The sequence below is a fragment of the Coregonus lavaretus genome (assembly GCF_964263955.1).
Source record: "Coregonus lavaretus genome assembly, contig: HAP1_SCAFFOLD_5095, whole genome shotgun sequence".
Lineage (NCBI taxonomy): Eukaryota > Metazoa > Chordata > Actinopteri > Salmoniformes > Salmonidae > Coregonus > Coregonus lavaretus.
Genome location: NW_028163283.1, coordinates 1 through 21,772, shown reverse-complemented (window position 1 = coordinate 21,772; position 21,772 = coordinate 1). Strand labels below are relative to the sequence as shown.

At 49.7% G+C, this 21,772-nt stretch overlaps 1 protein-coding gene across 1 annotated transcript in view; it reads left to right on the top strand.

Annotated features, from left to right (window-relative positions):
- LOC311118327 (protein 4.1-like) overlaps positions 1-18,501 on the top strand; it is a gene marked incomplete at both ends in the record, with an annotated part of 40,116 nt that extends 21,615 nt beyond the window's left edge. The window contains 2 exons of the mRNA XM_084193138.1: positions 490-669; positions 18,304-18,501. Coding sequence (XP_084049264.1) covers positions 490-669; positions 18,304-18,501 — 378 coding nt within the window. The remainder of the gene's footprint in view (positions 1-489; positions 670-18,303) is intronic.
- Between the last annotated feature and the right edge of the window lie 3,271 nt (positions 18,502-21,772).

Here is a 21,772-nt window from a genome sequence, read left to right as displayed (position 1 = left end):
CTCTGCCCCCTCTCTCTCTCTCTTTACCTTTCTCTCTCCCAATTCTCTCTATATCTCTCTTTTCTGGTCCTCCTCTCCCCCCTCTTTCTCTCCCCCATTCCCCCCTCTCCACCTCCCCACTCTCTCTTTCTCCCCATCTCCCTCTCTCTTCACCTCCCCCTCTCCCTCTACCCATCCTCCTCTCCACCCCTCTTCCCCCTCTCTCTCTCTCCAACCCTCCTCCTCCCCCTCTCCCCCTCTCTCTCTCTCCACCCCTCTCCCTTTCTCTCTCTACCTTTCCCCCCCCTTCTCTCTCCCCCCTCCCCTCCCCTCCCCCCCCCCTCTCTCTCTCTCTCTCTCTCTCGCTCTCTCTCTCTCTCTCTCTCTCTCTCTACCCCTCCCCTCTCTCTCTCCACCCCTCTCTCTCCACCCCTCTCTCTCTCTCTCTCTCCACCCCTCTCTCTCTCTCTCTCTCTCTCTCTCTCTCTCCACCCCTCTCCCTCCTCCCAGGACCTGGATAAGACCCAGACAGAGATCATGCGTCACCACACCAGTATCAGTGAGCTGAAGAGAAGCTTCATGGAGTCTGTTCCGGAGCCGCGGCAGAGTGAGTGGGACAAGCGCCTGTCCACACACTCTCCCTTCCGCACGGCCAGCATCAACGGACAGCTGCAGCCAGGCACCGACGGGGTGAGTCAACACCAACAGAACTGAAATTAATAGAATGGGCCTCCCCATTGAAGTCAATGATGGATGCCATAATGGGTGAACTGGTGTGTGGACCCATGAGTTTAGCAGTCAAATTGCCAGGGTTAGAGGCTGTTAGCCCCTTCTAGCGATTATATTTCTATGGAGTCAACAGAACAACACGTCTTGGTACAGAGAGACAGAGACAGCCATAGCAGGCCATGGTACTCAGAGACACAGAGAGACAGAGAGGCTTTTATTTTCTCAAGCCCCACTCAAAGCACCAACAGGATTCCTGACAACAATAGGATGTTTGAAGTGAAAGATGGTACTTTTGACTCGCTTTTTGCATTTGTTGCACTAGTTTACCGATAGGGATGTTTTTGTTTATTTGCTTTCATTTTCAATTGAAGATGTGTTTTTTGAATTTCTTTGAGAAAGTTTTCTTGCTTTGTTGTTTTCTAGTTGTTACTTATGGATTGCACAGAGTCATTAGTCCCAGTAGGGGGTGCTGTTGTCTTTTCTCATGTCATTCAGTTGTTGTTTTTGACACGAGTCAATGTCTAGTCACTAATCTAGAGGATGCAATCATCTCAGTTTCAGTTTTTGATACAAGTCAATGTACAGTTTCTAGAGAATGGCAGATTATCTGGAATACAGGCGTGCTGTGCTGTGTTTATTTGAAATAAAATATTATATATATATATGTACTGTGCACAGGGTCATAGTCAGCAGACAGAATGTTTCAGAGAGCTTCATCAAGTGTTCAATAGTTTCTCTGTGTCTCTGTATCTCAGTGTGTACAGTGGACATGATCTTGGAGTCTCTCTCTGTGTATATTCATATGTGTGAAGATTGTGTGTGTGTGTGTGTCTGTGTGTGTGTGTGTGTGTGCGCGTGTGTGTGTGTGCAGATGAGGACGGCCTCCCTATCACCTGCATACAGAGTAGTTGGTGGCGTATCAGAGGTAAAGGTATTTTAATTCAGTCCTTACTGGCCGTACAGGGGGCTGAGCTGAGCTGGGCTGCAGTAAGAGAACACTAGCTGGCGTTTCTTTACCAGCTAAGAACAGATCATGTTGTGTATGGAGACTGTATGGAGGCTGTATGGAGACTGTATGGAGACTGTATGGAGACTGTATGGAGGCTGTATGGAGGCTGTATGGAGGCTGTGTGGAGGCTGTGTGTATGGAGACTGTATGGAGGCTGTATGGAGACTGTATGGAGGCTGTATGGAGACTGTATGGAGGCTGTATGGAGGCTGTGTGGAGGCTGTATGGAGGCTGTATGGAGACTGTGTGGAGACTGTATGGAGGCTGTATGGAGGCTGTGTGTATGGAGACTGTATGGAGGCTGTGTGGAGGCTGTATGGAGGCTGTATGGAGGCTGTATGGAGGCTGTATGGAGGCTGTATGGAAACGGTATGGAGGCTGTGTGGAGACTGTATGGAGGCTGTATGGAGGCTGTGTGTATGGAGCCTGTATGGAGGCTGTGTGGAGGCTGTATGGAGGCTGTATGGAGGCTGTATGGAGGCTGTGTGGAGACTGTATGGAGGCTGTATGGAGGCTGTGTGTATGGAGCCTGTATGGAGACTGTATGGAGGCTGTGTGGAGGCTGTATGGAGACTGTGGAGACTGTATGGAGGCTGTATGGAGCCTGTATGGAGGCTGTGTGGAGGCTGTATGAAGACTGTATGGAGACTGTATGGAGGCTGTATGGAGGCTGTGTGGAGACTGTATGGAGGCTGTGTGGAGGCTGTATGAAGACTGTATGGAGACTGTGTGGAGGCTGTGTGGAGACTGTATGGAGACTGTATGGAGACTGTATGGAGACTGTGTGGAGACTGTATGGAGGCTGTATGGAGACTGTATGGAGACTGTATGGAGACTGTGTGGAGACTGTGTGTATGGAGACTGTATGGAGGCTGTATGGAGACTGTATGGAGGCTGTATGGAGACTGTATGGAGGCTGTATGGAGACTGTATGGAGGCTGTATGGAGGCTGTGTGGAGGCTGTATGGAGGCTGTATGGAGACTGTGTGGAGACTGTATGGAGGCTGTATGGAGGCTGTGTGTATGGAGACTGTATGGAGGCTGTGTGGAGGCTGTATGGAGACTGTATGGAGGCTGTATGGAGGCTGTATGGAAACGGTATGGAGGCTGTGTGGAGACTGTATGGAGGCTATATGGAGGCTGTGTGTATGGAGCCTGTATGGAGGCTGTGTGGAGGCTGTATGGAGGCTGTATGGAGGCTGTATGGAGGCTGTGTGGAGACTGTATGGAGGCTGTATGGAGGCTGTGTGTATGGAGCCTGTATGGAGACTGTATGGAGACTGTGTGGAGGCTGTATGGAGACTGTGGAGAATGTATGGAGGCTGTATGGAGCCTGTATGGAGGCTGTTTGGAGGCTGTATGAAGACTGTATGGAGACTGTATGGAGACTGTGTGGAGACTGTATGGAGACTGTATGGAGGATATGTGTATGGAGGCTGTGTGGAGACTGTATGGAGACTGTATGGAGACTGTATGGAGACTGTGTGGAGACTGTATGGAGGCTGTATGGAGACTGTATGGAGACTGTATGGAGACTGTGTGGAGACTGTGTGTATGGAGCCTGTATGGAGGCTTTGTGTATGGAGGCTGTGTGGAGACTGTATGGAGACTGTATGGAGGCTGTGTGGAGACTGTATGGAGACTGTGTGGAGACTGTGTGGAGACTGTATGGAGGCTGTATGGAGGCTGTATGGAGGGTGTGTGGAGACTGTATGGAGGCTGTGTGGAGACTGTGTGTATGGAGACTGTATGGAGGCTTTGTGTATTGAGACTGTATGGAGGCTGTGTGTATGGAGACTGTATGGAGGCAGTGTGTATGGAGACTGTATGGAGGCTTTGTGTATGGAGACTGTATTGAGGCTTTGTGTATGGAGACTGTATGGAGACTGTGTGTATGGAGACTGTATGGAGACTGTATGGAGACTGTGTGTATGGAGACTGTATGGAGACTGTATGGAGGCTGTATGGAGGCTGTTTGGAGACTGTATGGAGGCTGTTTGTATGGAGACTGTATGGAGACTGTATGGAGACTGTATGGAGACTGTGTGGAGACTGTATGGAGGCTGTATGGAGACTGTGTGGAGACTGTGTGGAGGCTGTGTGGAGGCTGTGTGGAGACTGTGTGGAGGCTGTGTGGAGACTGTGTGGAGACTGTATGGAGGCTGTATGGAGGCTGTATGGAGACTGTATGGAGGCTGTGTGGAGACTGTATGGAGGCTGTGTGGAAGCTGTGTGGAGACTGTGTGGAGGCTGTGTGGAGACTGTGTGGAGACTGTATGGAGACTGTATGGAGACTGTATGGAGGCTGTGTGTATGGAGGCTGTATGGAGGCTTTGTGTATGGAGGCTGTGTGGAGACTGTATGGAGACTGTATGGAGACTGTATGGAGACTGTGTGGAGACTGTATGGAGACTGTATGGAGGCTGTGTGGAGACTGTGTGTATGGAGCCTGTATGGAGGTTTTGTGTATGGAGGCTGTGTGGAGACTGTATGGAGACTGTGTGGAGACTGTGTGGAGACTGTATGGAGGCTGTGTGGAGGCTGTGTGGAGACTGTGTGGAGGCTGTGTGGAGACTGTGTGGAGGCTGTGTGTATGGAGGCTGTGTGGAGACTGTATGGAGGCTGTGTGGAGACTGTATGGAGGCTGTGTGGAGACTGTGTGGAGGCTGTGTGGAGACTGTATGGAGACTGTATGGAGACTGTATGGAGACTGTGTGGAGACTGTGTGGAGGCTGTGTGGAGGCTGTGTGGAGACTGTGTGGAGGCTGTGTGGAGACTGTATGGAGCCTGTGTGGAGACTGTGTGGAGACTGTATGGAGGCTGTATGGAGGCTGTATGGAGCCTGTATGGAGGCTGTGTGGAGGCTGTATGGAGACTGTATGGAGGCTGTGTGTATGGAGGCTGTGTGGAGACTGTATGGAGACTGTATGGAGACTGTGTGGAGACTGTATGGAGACTGTATGGAGGCTGTGTGTATGGAGGCTGTGTGTATGGAGGCTTTGTGTATGGAGGCTGTGTGGAGACTGTATGGAGGCTGTGTGGAGACTGTATGGAGCCTGTATGGAGCCTGTGTGGAGACTGTGTGGAGACTGTATGGAGGCTGTATGGAGGCTGTATGGAGCCTGTGTGGAGGCTGTATGGAGACTGTATGGAGGCTGTGTGTATGGAGGCTGTGTGGAGACTGTATGGAGACTGTATGGAGACTGTGTGGAGACTGTATGGAGACTGTATGGAGGCTGTGTGTATGGAGGCTGTGTGTATGGAGGCTGTATGGAGGCTTTGTGTATGGAGGCTGTGTGGAGACTGAATGGAGACTGTATGGAGACTGTATGGAGGCTGTGTGGAGACTGTGTGTATGGAGCCTGTATGGAGGCTTTGTGTATGTAGGCTGTGTGGAGACTGTATGGAGACTGTATGGAGGCTGTGTGGAGACTGTATGGAGACTGTGTGGAGACTGTATGGAGACTGTATGGAGGCTGTGTGGAGATGTATGGAGACTGTGTGTATGGAGACTGTATGGAGGCTTTGTGTATGGAGACTGTATGGAGGCTGTGTGGAGACTGTATGGAGACTGTATGGAGACTGTGTGGAAACTGTATGGAGGCTGTGTGGAGGCTGTATGGAGGCTGTATGGAGGCTGTGTGAAAACTGTATGGAGACTGTATGGAGGCTGTATGGAGGCTGTGTGTATGGAGACTGTATGGAGGCAGTGTGTATGGAGACTGTATGGAGGCTTTGTGTATGGAGACTGTATTGAGGCTTTGTGTATGGAGACTGTATGGAGACTGTGTGTATGGAGACTGTATGGAGACTGTATGGAGACTGTGTGTATGGAGACTGTATGGAGACTGTGGAGGCTGTTTGGAGACTGTATGGAGGCTGTATGGAGGCTGTATGGAGACTGTATGGAGGCTGTATGGAAACTGTATGGAGACTGTATGGAGGCTGTGTGGAGACTGTATTGAGACTGTATGGAGGCTTTGTGGAGACTGTATGGAGGCAGTGTGTATGGAGACTGTATGGAGACTGTGTGTATGGAGACTGTATGGAGACTGTATGGAGGCTGTGTGTATGGAGACTGTATGGAGACTGTATGGAGGCTGTATGGAAACTGTATGGAGACTGTGTGGAGACTGTATGGAAACTGTATGGAGACTGTTGGAGACTGTATGGAGACTGTATGGAGGCTTTGTGTATGGAGACTGTATGGAGGCTTTGTGTATGGAGGCTGTGTGGAGACTGTATGGAGACTGTATGGAGACTGTATGGAGGCTGTATGGAGACTGTATGGAGGCTGTGTGGAGACTGTATGGAGGCTTTGTGTATGGAGACTGTATGGAGGCTGTGTGGAGACTGTATGGAGGCTTTGTGTATGGAGACTGTATGGAGGCTGTGTGGAGACTGTATGGAGACTGTATGGAGACTGTGTGGAAACTGTATGGAGGCTGTGTGGAGGCTGTATGGAGGCTGTATGGAGGCTGTGTGAAAACTGTATGGAGACTGTATGGAGGCTGTATGGAGGCTGTGTGTATGGAGACTGTATGGAGGCAGTGTGTATGGAGACTGTATGGAGGCTTTGTGTATGGAGACTGTATTGAGGCTTTGTGTATGGAGACTGTATGGAGACTGTGTGTATGGAGACTGTATGGAGACTGTATGGAGACTGTGTGTATGGAGACTGTATGGAGACTGTGGAGGCTGTTTGGAGACTGTATGGAGGCTGTATGGAGGCTGTATGGAGACTGTATGGAGGCTGTATGGAAACTGTATGGAGACTGTATGGAGGCTGTGTGGAGACTGTATTGAGACTGTATGGAGGCTTTGTGGAGACTGTATGGAGGCAGTGTGTATGGAGACTGTATGGAGACTGTGTGTATGGAGACTGTATGGAGACTGTATGGAGGCTGTGTGTATGGAGACTGTATGGAGGCTGTATGGAAACTGTATGGAGACTGTGTGGAGACTGTATGGAAACTGTATGGAGACTGTTGGAGACTGTATGGAGACTGTATGGAGGCTTTGTGTATGGAGACTGTATGGAGGCTTTGTGTATGGAGGCTGTGTGGAGACTGTATGGAGACTGTATGGAGACTGTATGGAGGCTGTATGGAGACTGTATGGAGGCTGTGTGGAGACTGTATGGAGACTGTATGGAGGCTTTGTGTATGGAGACTGTATGGAGGCTTTGTGGAGACTTTATGGAGGCTTTGTGTATGGAGACTGTATGGAGACTGTATGGAGACTGTGTGGAAACTGTATGGAGACTGTATGGAGGCTTTGTGTATGGAGACTGTATGGAGGCTTTGTGTATGGAGACTGTATGGAGACTGTGTGGAGACTGTATGGAGGCTGTATGGAGACTGTATGGAGGCTGTATGGAGACTGTGTGTATGGAGACTGTATGGAGACTGTGTGGGGGCTGTATGAAGACTGTATGGAGGCTCTATGGAGGCTGTATGGAGACTGTATGAAGGCTGTATGGAGGCTGTATGAATACTGTATGGAGGCTGTATGGAGACTGTATGGAAGCTGTATGAATACTGTATGGAGGCTGTATGGAGGCTGTGTGGAGATGTATGGAGGCTGTGTGGAGACTGTGTGTATGGAGACTGTATGGAGGCTTTGTGTATGGAGACTGTATGGAGGCTGTGTGGAGACTGTATGGAAACTGTATGGAGGCTGTGTGGAGGCTGTATGGAGGCTGTATGGAGGCTGTATGGAGGCTGTGTGTATGGAGACTGTATGGAGGCAGTGTGTATGGAGACTGTATGGAGGCAGTGTGTATGGAGACTGTATGGAGGCTTTGTGTATGGAGACTGTATTGAGGCTTTGTGTATGGAGACTGTATGGTGACTGTGTGTATGGAGACTGTATGGAGACTCTGTGTATGGAGACTGTATGGAGGCTGTATGGAGGCTGTTTGGAGACTGTATGGAGGCTGTATGGAGGCTGTATGGAAACTGTATGGAGACTGTATGGAGGCTGTATGGAAACTGTATGGAGACTGTATGGAGGCTGTGTGGAGACTGTATTGAGACTGTATGGAGGCTTTGTGGAGACTGTATGGAGGCAGTGTGTATGGAGACTGTATGGAGACTGTATGGAGACTGTGTGTATAGAGACTGTATGGAGACTGTATGGAGGCTGTGTGTATGGAGACTGTATGGAGACTGTATGGAGGCTGTATGGAAACTGTATGGAGACTGTATGGAGACTGTATGGAGACTGTTGGAGACTGTATGGAGACTGTATGGAGGCTTTGTGTATGGAGACTGTATGGAGGCTTTGTGTATGGAGGCTGTGTGGAGACTGTATGGAGACTGTATGGAGACTGTATGGAGGCTGTATGGAGACTGTGTGGAGACTGTATGGAGACTGTATGGAGGATATGTGTATGGAGGCTGTGTGGAGACTGTATGGAGACTGTATGGAGACTGTATGGAGACTGTGTGGAGACTGTATGGAGGCTGTATGGAGACTGTATGGAGACTGTATGGAGACTGTGTGGAGACTGTGTGTATGGAGCCTGTATGGAGGCTTTGTGTATGGAGGCTGTGTGGAGACTGTATGGAGACTGTATGGAGGCTGTGTGGAGACTGTATGGAGACTGTGTGGAGACTGTGTGGAGACTGTATGGAGGCTGTATGGAGGCTGTATGGAGGGTGTGTGGAGACTGTATGGAGGCTGTGTGGAGACTGTGTGTATGGAGACTGTATGGAGGCTTTGTGTATTGAGACTGTATGGAGGCTGTGTGTATGGAGACTGTATGGAGGCAGTGTGTATGGAGACTGTATGGAGGCTTTGTGTATGGAGACTGTATTGAGGCTTTGTGTATGGAGACTGTATGGAGACTGTGTGTATGGAGACTGTATGGAGACTGTATGGAGACTGTGTGTATGGAGACTGTATGGAGACTGTATGGAGGCTGTATGGAGGCTGTTTGGAGACTGTATGGAGGCTGTTTGTATGGAGACTGTATGGAGACTGTATGGAGACTGTATGGAGACTGTGTGGAGACTGTATGGAGGCTGTATGGAGACTGTGTGGAGACTGTGTGGAGGCTGTGTGGAGGCTGTGTGGAGACTGTGTGGAGGCTGTGTGGAGACTGTGTGGAGACTGTATGGAGGCTGTATGGAGGCTGTATGGAGACTGTATGGAGGCTGTGTGGAGACTGTATGGAGGCTGTGTGGAAGCTGTGTGGAGACTGTGTGGAGGCTGTGTGGAGACTGTGTGGAGACTGTATGGAGACTGTATGGAGACTGTATGGAGGCTGTGTGTATGGAGGCTGTATGGAGGCTTTGTGTATGGAGGCTGTGTGGAGACTGTATGGAGACTGTATGGAGACTGTATGGAGACTGTGTGGAGACTGTATGGAGACTGTATGGAGGCTGTGTGGAGACTGTGTGTATGGAGCCTGTATGGAGGTTTTGTGTATGGAGGCTGTGTGGAGACTGTATGGAGACTGTGTGGAGACTGTGTGGAGACTGTATGGAGGCTGTGTGGAGGCTGTGTGGAGACTGTGTGGAGGCTGTGTGGAGACTGTGTGGAGGCTGTGTGTATGGAGGCTGTGTGGAGACTGTATGGAGGCTGTGTGGAGACTGTATGGAGGCTGTGTGGAGACTGTGTGGAGGCTGTGTGGAGACTGTATGGAGACTGTATGGAGACTGTATGGAGACTGTGTGGAGACTGTGTGGAGGCTGTGTGGAGGCTGTGTGGAGACTGTGTGGAGGCTGTGTGGAGACTGTATGGAGCCTGTGTGGAGACTGTGTGGAGACTGTATGGAGGCTGTATGGAGGCTGTATGGAGCCTGTATGGAGGCTGTGTGGAGGCTGTATGGAGACTGTATGGAGGCTGTGTGTATGGAGGCTGTGTGGAGACTGTATGGAGACTGTATGGAGACTGTGTGGAGACTGTATGGAGACTGTATGGAGGCTGTGTGTATGGAGGCTGTGTGTATGGAGGCTTTGTGTATGGAGGCTGTGTGGAGACTGTATGGAGGCTGTGTGGAGACTGTATGGAGCCTGTGTGGAGACTGTGTGGAGACTGTATGGAGGCTGTATGGAGGCTGTATGGAGCCTGTATGGAGGCTGTGTGGAGGCTGTATGGAGACTGTATGGAGGCTGTGTGTATGGAGGCTGTGTGGAGACTGTATGGAGACTGTATGGAGACTGTGTGGAGACTGTATGGAGACTGTATGGAGGCTGTGTGTATGGAGGCTGTGTGTATGGAGGCTGTATGGAGGCTTTGTGTATGGAGGCTGTGTGGAGACTGAATGGAGACTGTATGGAGACTGTATGGAGGCTGTGTGGAGACTGTGTGTATGGAGCCTGTATGGAGGCTTTGTGTATGTAGGCTGTGTGGAGACTGTATGGAGACTGTATGGAGGCTGTGTGGAGACTGTATGGAGACTGTGTGGAGACTGTATGGAGACTGTATGGAGGCTGTGTGGAGATGTATGGAGACTGTGTGTATGGAGACTGTATGGAGGCTTTGTGTATGGAGACTGTATGGAGGCTGTGTGGAGACTGTATGGAGACTGTATGGAGACTGTGTGGAAACTGTATGGAGGCTGTGTGGAGGCTGTATGGAGGCTGTGTGAAAACTGTATGGAGACTGTATGGAGGCTGTATGGAGGCTGTGTGTATGGAGACTGTATGGAGGCAGTGTGTATGGAGACTGTATGGAGGCTTTGTGTATGGAGACTGTATTGAGGCTTTGTGTATGGAGACTGTATGGAGACTGTGTGTATGGAGACTGTATGGAGACTGTATGGAGACTGTGTGTATGGAGACTGTATGGAGACTGTGGAGGCTGTTTGGAGACTGTATGGAGGCTGTATGGAGGCTGTATGGAGACTGTATGGAGGCTGTATGGAAACTGTATGGAGACTGTATGGAGGCTGTGTGGAGACTGTATTGAGACTGTATGGAGGCTTTGTGGAGACTGTATGGAGGCAGTGTGTATGGAGACTGTATGGAGACTGTGTGTATGGAGACTGTATGGAGACTGTATGGAGGCTGTGTGTATGGAGACTGTATGGAGACTGTATGGAGGCTGTATGGAAACTGTATGGAGACTGTGTGGAGACTGTATGGAAACTGTATGGAGACTGTTGGAGACTGTATGGAGACTGTATGGAGGCTTTGTGTATGGAGACTGTATGGAGGCTTTGTGTATGGAGGCTGTGTGGAGACTGTATGGAGACTGTATGGAGACTGTATGGAGGCTGTATGGAGACTGTATGGAGGCTGTGTGGAGACTGTATGGAGGCTTTGTGTATGGAGACTGTATGGAGGCTGTGTGGAGACTGTATGGAGGCTTTGTGTATGGAGACTGTATGGAGGCTGTGTGGAGACTGTATGGAGACTGTATGGAGACTGTGTGGAAACTGTATGGAGGCTGTGTGGAGGCTGTATGGAGGCTGTATGGAGGCTGTGTGAAAACTGTATGGAGACTGTATGGAGGCTGTATGGAGGCTGTGTGTATGGAGACTGTATGGAGGCAGTGTGTATGGAGACTGTATGGAGGCTTTGTGTATGGAGACTGTATTGAGGCTTTGTGTATGGAGACTGTATGGAGACTGTGTGTATGGAGACTGTATGGAGACTGTATGGAGACTGTGTGTATGGAGACTGTATGGAGACTGTGGAGGCTGTTTGGAGACTGTATGGAGGCTGTATGGAGGCTGTATGGAGACTGTATGGAGGCTGTATGGAAACTGTATGGAGACTGTATGGAGGCTGTGTGGAGACTGTATTGAGACTGTATGGAGGCTTTGTGGAGACTGTATGGAGGCAGTGTGTATGGAGACTGTATGGAGACTGTGTGTATGGAGACTGTATGGAGACTGTATGGAGGCTGTGTGTATGGAGACTGTATGGAGGCTGTATGGAAACTGTATGGAGACTGTGTGGAGACTGTATGGAAACTGTATGGAGACTGTTGGAGACTGTATGGAGACTGTATGGAGGCTTTGTGTATGGAGACTGTATGGAGGCTTTGTGTATGGAGGCTGTGTGGAGACTGTATGGAGACTGTATGGAGACTGTATGGAGGCTGTATGGAGACTGTATGGAGGCTGTGTGGAGACTGTATGGAGACTGTATGGAGGCTTTGTGTATGGAGACTGTATGGAGGCTTTGTGGAGACTTTATGGAGGCTTTGTGTATGGAGACTGTATGGAGACTGTATGGAGACTGTGTGGAAACTGTATGGAGACTGTATGGAGGCTTTGTGTATGGAGACTGTATGGAGGCTTTGTGTATGGAGACTGTATGGAGACTGTGTGGAGACTGTATGGAGGCTGTATGGAGACTGTATGGAGGCTGTATGGAGACTGTGTGTATGGAGACTGTATGGAGACTGTGTGGGGGCTGTATGAAGACTGTATGGAGGCTCTATGGAGGCTGTATGGAGACTGTATGAAGGCTGTATGGAGGCTGTATGAATACTGTATGGAGGCTGTATGGAGACTGTATGGAAGCTGTATGAATACTGTATGGAGGCTGTATGGAGGCTGTGTGGAGATGTATGGAGGCTGTGTGGAGACTGTGTGTATGGAGACTGTATGGAGGCTTTGTGTATGGAGACTGTATGGAGGCTGTGTGGAGACTGTATGGAAACTGTATGGAGGCTGTGTGGAGGCTGTATGGAGGCTGTATGGAGGCTGTATGGAGGCTGTGTGTATGGAGACTGTATGGAGGCAGTGTGTATGGAGACTGTATGGAGGCAGTGTGTATGGAGACTGTATGGAGGCTTTGTGTATGGAGACTGTATTGAGGCTTTGTGTATGGAGACTGTATGGTGACTGTGTGTATGGAGACTGTATGGAGACTGTATGGAGACTCTGTGTATGGAGACTCTGTGTATGGAGACTGTATGGAGGCTGTATGGAGGCTGTTTGGAGACTGTATGGAGGCTGTATGGAGGCTGTATGGAAACTGTATGGAGACTGTATGGAGGCTGTATGGAAACTGTATGGAGACTGTATGGAGGCTGTGTGGAGACTGTATTGAGACTGTATGGAGGCTTTGTGGAGACTGTATGGAGGCAGTGTGTATGGAGACTGTATGGAGACTGTATGGAGACTGTGTGTATAGAGACTGTATGGAGACTGTATGGAGACTGTATGGAGGCTGTATGGAAACTGTATGGAGACTGTATGGAGACTGTATGGAGACTGTTGGAGACTGTATGGAGACTGTATGGAGGCTTTGTGTATGGAGACTGTATGGAGGCTTTGTGTATGGAGGCTGTGTGGAGACTGTATGGAGACTGTATGGAGACTGTATGGAGGCTGTATGGAGACTGTATGGAGGCTGTGTGGAGACTGTATGGAGACTGTATGGAGGCTTTGTGTATGGAGACTGTATGGAGGCTGTGTGGAGACTGTATGGAGGCTTTGTGTATGGAGACTGTATGGAGACTGTATGGAGACTGTGTGGAAACTGTATGGAGACTGTATGGAGGCTGTATGGAGACTGTATGGAGGCTTTGTGTATGGAGACTGTATGGAGGCTTTGTGTATGGAGACTGTATGGAGACTGTGTGGAGACTGTATGGAGGCTGTATGGAGACTGTATGGAGGCTGTATGGAGGCTGTATGGAGACTGTGTGTATGGAGACTGTATGGAGACTGTGTGGGGGCTGTATGAAGACTGTATGGAGGCTCTATGGAGGCTGTATGGAGACTGTATGGAGGCTGTATGGAGGCTGTATGAATACTGTATGGAGGCTGTATGGAGACTGTATGGAAGCTGTATGAAGACTCTATGGAGGCTGTATGGAGGCTGTATGGAGACTGTATGGAGGCTGTATGAAGACTCTATGGAGGCTGTATGGAGATTGTATGGCCTAAAGCAAGGCTAGAGAATCAGCTGCCTATCTTCACCCACAGGACTGCGCTCTCCCACCCTCGGCCCGCCACAACCTACCTTTTATACAGTGAGGGGAAAAGTATTTGATCCCCTGCTGATTTTGTACATTTGCCCACTGACAAAGAAATGATCAGTCTATAATTTTAATGGTAGTTTTATTTGAACAGTGAGAGACAGAATAACAACAAAAAAATCCAGAAAAACACATGTCAAAAATGTTATAAATTGATTTGCATTTTAATGAGGGAAATAAGTATTTGACCCCCTCTCAATCAGAAAGATTTCTGGCTCTCAGGTGTCTTTTATACAGGTAATAAACTGAGATTAGGAGCACACTCTTTAAAGGGAGTGCTCCTAATCTCAGTATGTTACCTGTATAAAAGACACCTGTCCACAGAAGCAATCAATCAATCAGATTCCAAACTCTCCACCATGGCCAAGACCAAAGAGCTCTCCAAGGATGTCAGGTACAAGATTGTAGACCTACACAAGGCTGGAATGGGCTACAAGACCATTGCCAAGCAGCTTGGTGAGAAGGTGACAACAGTTGGTGTGATTATTCGCAAATGGAAGAAACACAAAAGAACTGTCAATCTCCCTCGGCCTGGGGCTCCATGCAAGATCTCACCTCGTGGAGTTGCAATGATCATGAGAACGGTGAGGAATCAGCCCAGAACTACACGGGAGGATCTTGTCAATGATCTCAAGGCAGCTGGGACTATCGTCACCAAGAAAACAATTGGTAACACACTACGCCGTGAAGGACTGAAATCCTGCAGCGCCTGCAAGGTCCCCCTGCTCAAGAAAGCACATATACATGCCTGTCTGAAGTTTGCCAATGAACATCTGAATGATTCAGACGAGAACTGGATGAAAGTGTTGTGGTCAGATGAGACCAAAATGGAGCTCTTTGGCATCAACTCAACTCGCCGTGTTTGGAGGGGGAGGAATGCTGCCTATGACCCCAAGAACACCATCCCCACCGTCAAACATGGAGGTGGAAACATTATGCTTTGGGGGTGTTTTTCTGCTAAGGGGACAGGACAACTTCACCGCATCAAAGGGATGATGGACGGGGCCATGTACCGTCAAATCTTGGGTGAGAACCTCCTTCCCTCAGCCAGGGCATTGAAAATGGGTCGTGGATGGGTATTCCAGCATGACAATGACCCAAAACACACGGCCAAGGCAACAAAGGAGTGGCTCAAGAAGAAGCACATTAAGGTCCTGGAGTGGCCTAGCCAGTCTCCAGACCTTAATCCCATAGAAAATCTGTGGAGGGAGCTGAAGGTTCGAGTGACAAACATCAGCCTCGAAACATTAATGACTTGGAGAAGATCTGCAAAGAGGAGTGGGACAAAATCCCTCCTGAGATGTGTGCAAACCTGGTGGCCAACTACAAGAAACGTCTGACCTCTGTGATTGCCAACAAGGGTTTTGCCACCAAGTACTACGTCATGTTTTGCAGAGGGGTCAAATACTTATTTCCCTCATTAAAATGCTAATCAATTTATAACATTTTTGACATGCGTTTTTCTGGATTATTTTGTTGTTATTCTGTCTCTCACTGTTCAAATAAACCTACCATTAAAATTATAGACTGATCATTTCTTTGTCAGTGGGCAAACTTACAAAATCAGCAGGGGATCAAATACTTTTTTCCCTCACTGTAGGTGCCCCTTCCAAACCACACCCCCCAACCTTTCCCAAACCCTGCCCACTCACCACTGCCTCCGCTCCATGATTGGCTGCTGCCAGCTTTGTCTTCCTGCTTTGATCTGCCAATCAAATCGCATGGCTGGGTTTGACCCGATAGTAGTGAACTGCATGACTCTGTGATGATGATGATGATGATGATGTCTGACGTAGTGATGAGAGACTGAAGAACAAAAAAACAAAACAAGCAAAACAACCAAAAAACAAACAGTGACAACAACAAAGAACTGACCCCCTCCTCCTCTTCATTTCATTGTCTCTCCTCCTCCCTGACCTGTATCTCTCCCTTACTGGTTGTTTTATGTTTTATGCCCCCCCCCCCCCTGTGTCGTCTCTCAATCCTCTCCTCCTCTTCCTCATCTTCCTCCTCCTCCTCCCTTTTCAAAGTCCTGCCCTGCCCCACAGTCATATCCACTCCCTCCTCCTCCTCCGTATCCTCCACCTCCTCCTCCACCACCACCCCCTTCTCCTGAGGAGGATCCGGAGACCCAGAGAGGTGTTCAGGCCTTGGGTCACCGAGCATCACAGCTTCCCTCCCCTCGCCCCTCTACTGCCATGGGGCTGAAAAGACAGTTTTACTCCCAGACTTGAAGCTGCCTCCAGCTACCTGGGTATCCTGCCTACTCCAGACCCTCTCATGTCCTGTCTATGTACCTGAAGAATACTAAGCACTTCCATCAGAACATTAAACCAAATTCTAAAAATAATAATATTCTTAACTTTCAATCTATTGAGTATAGGCATTTTTAATTGATAGGCCTACAGCACAATTTCTATGAATGAAGATTATCATCTTTAATGTTTCTAAAAGATCACAAAAATATTAACACAATTACAGTATAATACACTAGTCTGGTGATTTGCCAAGCAGTCTTACCTGATATTGCATGTAAAACACTCTTTAGATATCTTTTTCTATCTTCATGAACACATTACCAACAAATCCCAAATGTGAGCCTCACAAGTCCCAATGGACCTCAATGCATTTGATAAGCTCATCTCTTTAAGGCCGGCTCATTGACTGACTGACTATAAGAGGCAGTGAGGAGGAGGGCACACTGTGGTCTAGCCGACCCGCACCAAGCCAGTTTCTATGGTGGTTCTCCCCTAACGGTGTTCTGATCCAAGACGTTGCACTGCCAAACAAACGGTTTGCACTAGCTAGCATTTGACCTGCCAGAGAAGGCCTTTATCCAATCTAACCCCAACCGTGGAGGAGCAGAGCCCCATAAAAAACACTCCGTCCCCAAATATGCTGCTGCTGCTGCTGCCGATGCCCTGGAGGTTGGTCCGGCCTGATCTGACCACCCTGGACCCTAACTCTCACTGCCCAGAGCCGGAGACTCTGAGTCGGGCTGAAGCTCAGTGATGGGACCCACCACTCACTACTGTCAAAGTTCAGAGAGAATTTACAGAGAGAACTTTATTAAAAAAAACTGAAGGAGACTCTTTCTCCCCTCCACCCTCACCCTCAAGTAAAACATCACACATCACCACTTACCTACTCCTCCATCTCCCTCCTTCCCTCTGTCCTTTCCCCTCCTACCCCACTCCCTCCCTCCTCCTCCTCCTCCTCCTCCCTCCCCCTGTCTCTTCACCTCCCTACCCCTGTCCCTTCCCCTCCTCCTCCTCCCTACCCCTGTCTCTTCCCCTCCTTCACCTCCCTCCCCCTGTCCCTTCCCCTCCTCCTCCTCCCTACCCCTGTCCCTTCCCCTCCTCCTCCTCCCTCCCCCTCCCCCTTCCCCTCCTCCTCCTCCCTCCCCCTGTCCCTCCTCCTCCTCCCTTCCCCTCCTCCTCCTCCTCCCTTCCCCTGCCCCTTCCCCACCTCCTCCTCCCTTCCCCTGTCCCTTCCCCTCCTCCACCTCCACCTCCCTTCCCCTGTCCCTTCCCCTCCTCCTCCTCCACCTCCCTTCCCCTGTCCCTTCCCCTCCTCCTCCTCCACCTCCCTTCCCCTGTCCCTTCCCCTCCTCCTCCTCCACCTCCCTCCCCCTGTCCCTCCTCCTCCTCCTCCTCCTCCACCTCCCTCCCCCTGTCCCTCCTCCTCCTCCTCCTCCCTCCCCCTGTCCCTTACCCTCCTCCTCCACCTCCCTCCCTCTGTCCCTTCCCCTCCTCCTCCACCTCCCTTCCCCTGTCCCTTCCCCTCCTCCTCCTCCTCCTCCCTTCTGTCCCTTCCCCTCCTCCACCTCCCACCCCCTGTTCCTCCACCTTCCACCCCCTCCCCCTGTCCCTTCCCCTCCTCCTTCACCTCCCTCCCCCTGTCCCTTCCCCTCCTCCTCCACCTCCTCCTCCCTCCCCCTGTCCCTTCCCCTCCTTCACCTCCCTCCCCCTGTCCCTTCCCCTCCTCCACCTCCCTCCCCCTGTTCCTCCACCCCCTGTCCCTGTCCCTTCCCCTCCTCCTTCACCTCCCTCCCCCTGTCCCTTCCCCTCCTCCTCCACCTCCACCTCCCTCCCCCTGTCCCTTCCCCTCCTTCACCTCCCTCCCCCTGTCCCTTCCCCTCCTCCTCCACCTCCTCCTCCCTCCCCCTGTCCCTTCCCCTCCTTCACCTCCCTCCCCCTGTCCCTTCCCCTCCTCCACCTCCCTCCCCCTGTTCCTCCACCCCCTGTCCCTGTCCCTGTCCCTTCCCTTCCCCTCCTCCTCCACCTCCCTCCCCCTGTTCCTCCACCCCCTGTCCCTGTCCCTTCCCTTCCCCTCCTCCTCCACCTCCCTCCCCCTGTCCCTTCCCCTCCTCCTCCACCTCCCTCCCCCTGTCCCTTCCCCTCCTCCTCCACCTCCCTCCCCCTGTCCCTTCCCCTACTCCTCCACCTCCCTCCCCCTGTTCCTCCACCCCCTGTCCCTGTCCCTTCCCTTCCCCTCCTCCTCCACCTCCCTCCCCTTGTCCCCCAGTCTCTTCCCCTCTTCCCATCCTCCCCTACTTCCTGCCTGTCTGTTGGCCACTCCCCCACATGTCTGTTCATTGTTCTCTGTCTCTCTTGGTCTCCCGTTGCTGAACACAGCGAGGGAAGCGTCCTCTGTTTGCATACCAGGTAAGATTACTGAGACAGCAACAGCAGGCATCCTCGGCCCCCGGGGGACCACCGCTTATCAGACACCACTATCTACAGGAAGAGGAGGAGGAGGAGGAGGAGGAGGAAGATTATACTTCTGATGATTCTGAGGAGGAGGAGGCTCGGGGACGGGGGCACACTCTGAGGGTCTCTATCGACATGCCTGAGGAAGAGGAGGAGGAGGAGGAGGAGGAGGAGGAGGACAGGGCCAGGGGGCCCTCAGCCTGCCAGCTGTACCCAGCCATGCTCCAGCTCCAACCATCCAACATCTCCTTCTCCCTCCTGTCTGGACTGCTGGTCATGTTTCTCACCCTGTGTTGGTTGGTATTTATCTGACTGGCCGGTCCCGTGGAGAGAGAGAGTGAGTCTCCAACTGAAGTGAACCCCTCAGTGACTGGCCGGTCCCGTGGAGAGAGAGAGAGAGAGAGCCCTCTACTGAAGTGAACCACCTAGTCAAGTACCCCTGTTGAAGGACAGAGACAGAAGTCTCCAGCTTTACTCTCTGTTGGCTCCCCTCTGTCTTTTATTCTCTGCTCCTCTCTGTAACTTCATCTGACTCCGACACACACACAGACACACACACACATATAGACAGACACACACAGACACACACACACACACACACACACAGACACACACACACACACAGACAGACACACACACACACACAGACACACACACACATATAGACAGACACACACAGACACACACACACACACACACACACAGACAGACAGACAGACACACACACACACACAGACAGACACACACATATAGACAGACACACACAGACACACACACACACACAGACAGACACACACACACACAGACAGACACACACACACACACCGACAGACACACTTTTTTTCAGGAAGTACTTTTTTTCAGGAAGTGTTGAGAGCTGTATTTGGCTGAGCGCCCTTGCTACTAGAGACGTATATCCTGACTTCAAGGAGCTTCTATAACTTTTACTTACAATATTCCATGGTGAAAAGAAAAGCCATCCAGTGTTACTAACAAACTTTGTCTGCCACGCTGACTCTTCTCTGCTTGTGTTTAGCCTGTAGACGACTGTATATTTTCTCTCTTCGTCCACAGAATCTTTCCGTATCTTAAACTTCCACTTCAGTCGAGTTTTCACTTAGTCACGCATTGATGTCAATGGAAGACTAAGGGAAAATGTGATTTAATTAGTCCCTCAGAGTTTCAATCAATCAGTGTAGTGCAGTAAACTCCAGCACAGTGATCTGCTGGATGGCAAAAGAGGATGTAAATCTATGGCCAGCCGTTTGACTAGCAACATCTCTACAACAGCCTGAGAGATCTGGATTGCTGATCTTAGATCAGGTCCCTGCTCTTATTCAGTATGATTTAACAATGCAAAACTGATCCTAGATCAATACTCCTACTCTGACTGGTCATGCTACAGCGGAGAGCTACTGTCTGTCTGCCTTAGAGCTGCATCGGCTCTAGTCTATGTTGATATTTTTCTAGGCATGAGCAGGAAGGACAGACAGGACAGACAGGACAGACAGGATAGACAGGACAGACAGGACAGACAGGATAGACAGGACAGACAGGATAGACAGGACAGGATAGACAGGACAGACAGGACAGACAGGACAGACAGGATAGACAGGACAGACAGGACAGGATAGACAGGACAGACAGGACAGACAGGATAGACAGGACAGACAGGATAGACAGGACAGGATAGACAGGACAGACAGGACAGACAGGACAGACAGGATAGACAGGACAGACAGGACAGACAGGATAGACAGGACAGACAGGACAGACAGGATAGACAGGACAGACAGGATAGACAGGACAGACAGGACAGACAGGATAGACAGGACAGACAGGATAGACAGGACAGACAGGACAGACAGGACAGACAGGACAGACAGGATAGACAGGACAGACAGGACAGACAGGATAGACAGGATAGACAGGACAGACAGGACAGACAGGACAGACAGGATAGACAGGACAGACAGGACAGACAGGATAGACAGGACAGACAGGATAGACAGGACAGACAGGACAGACAGGATAGACAGGATAGACAGGACAGACAGGACAGACAGGATAGACAGGACAGACAGGACACTCAGGTTGTATTTAAGAGAGGAACCCATGAGTTATTACTATTATCACCGTAGGTCGCTCATGTTGTAACTGAAATGGCCTTTAAACCCATGTTGCTGTTGTTGCGCTCCTAAAGGCATGGGCTGCATTCCAAATAGCCTCCTGTTCTCTACACAGTGCACTACTTTTAAAAAAGTAGTGGGGATAATAGGGAATAGGGTGCCATTTGGGACGCATAGGTGGTGTACCTGGTGTACTTGTTTACCTGACTGACATCACTACCGGTAACCAAAAAAGAAAAAGGAACACTGGTTACTAAGCGTTCCACTGCTGTTGATGGTGACCTGCCACTTCCTCCCCTGCTTGCTTCAAATCAAACCTGCGTGTCCTGACAATCACTGCCCTCTGCCTGCCCCTCTTACCACAGAGAGAGAGAGAAACAGAGATGGAAAGACAGAAAGACAGAGGTTGCAAGAGAGATTGAGAAAGTGTCTTCTGTCCAGAGAAAGATTTTGCTTTATTTTTCAGACTGATTTTAAAGTAAGATAATATGTATTAACGATATGTATCAACCACTTGCTGATTATTCATCCAACCAGTGAGTTTGGGATTGAAGATACTGTATGTGTCAACGCTTGACTAGTTTAGAGACTTTTGGAATGTCTTCCTATATGAAATATCACCACTCATAGATGGAGTCTAAAGCCATTGAAATGCTATTTGAGATGTGTACTCTCCAACGGTCTTTCTTGATCACGGCTAGAGCACAGTTGCACTGATCAGTACGTTGCCATTAGAAATACTCTGGGAAAGTATTGTTTACCAATGGAGTGTATTTAATAACTATGTGCATGTGAGTACGTGTGCTATACCTGTATTAGTGAGTTTTTTGTGTGTAAATAAATGTGTGTATGACTATTAAAACACATTACACATTATTATAGGAACTTGGATCACCAGAAAGATGGATGTTTTAGTATGTTCATTTGTGAAACTGCCCCGTGGGAAAGCGATTGTTACTATATTGATCTAATATGTTTTTTTTTTTTTTTATCATTCACTATTACATTTTTCTTAATATCGTAATGTTTAGTCAGAGTCTATGAGGATTTACTTAAACCATAATTAAAGGTGAAAGTTATTTGGCGACTGTAAAATAAATCTATTTAGGCATGCTTACTTTGGGTATCTATCTGTACTGTATCTGTAAGTCATTTAGATGTGCTTACAAAGGGGATATATTACTGCTGTTCTTCTATGTCATTCTGTGGTGCTCAGAAGTGAAGGAAGTATTCATTTTGAATGTATGGTGGGTGTCTTGTCTGTT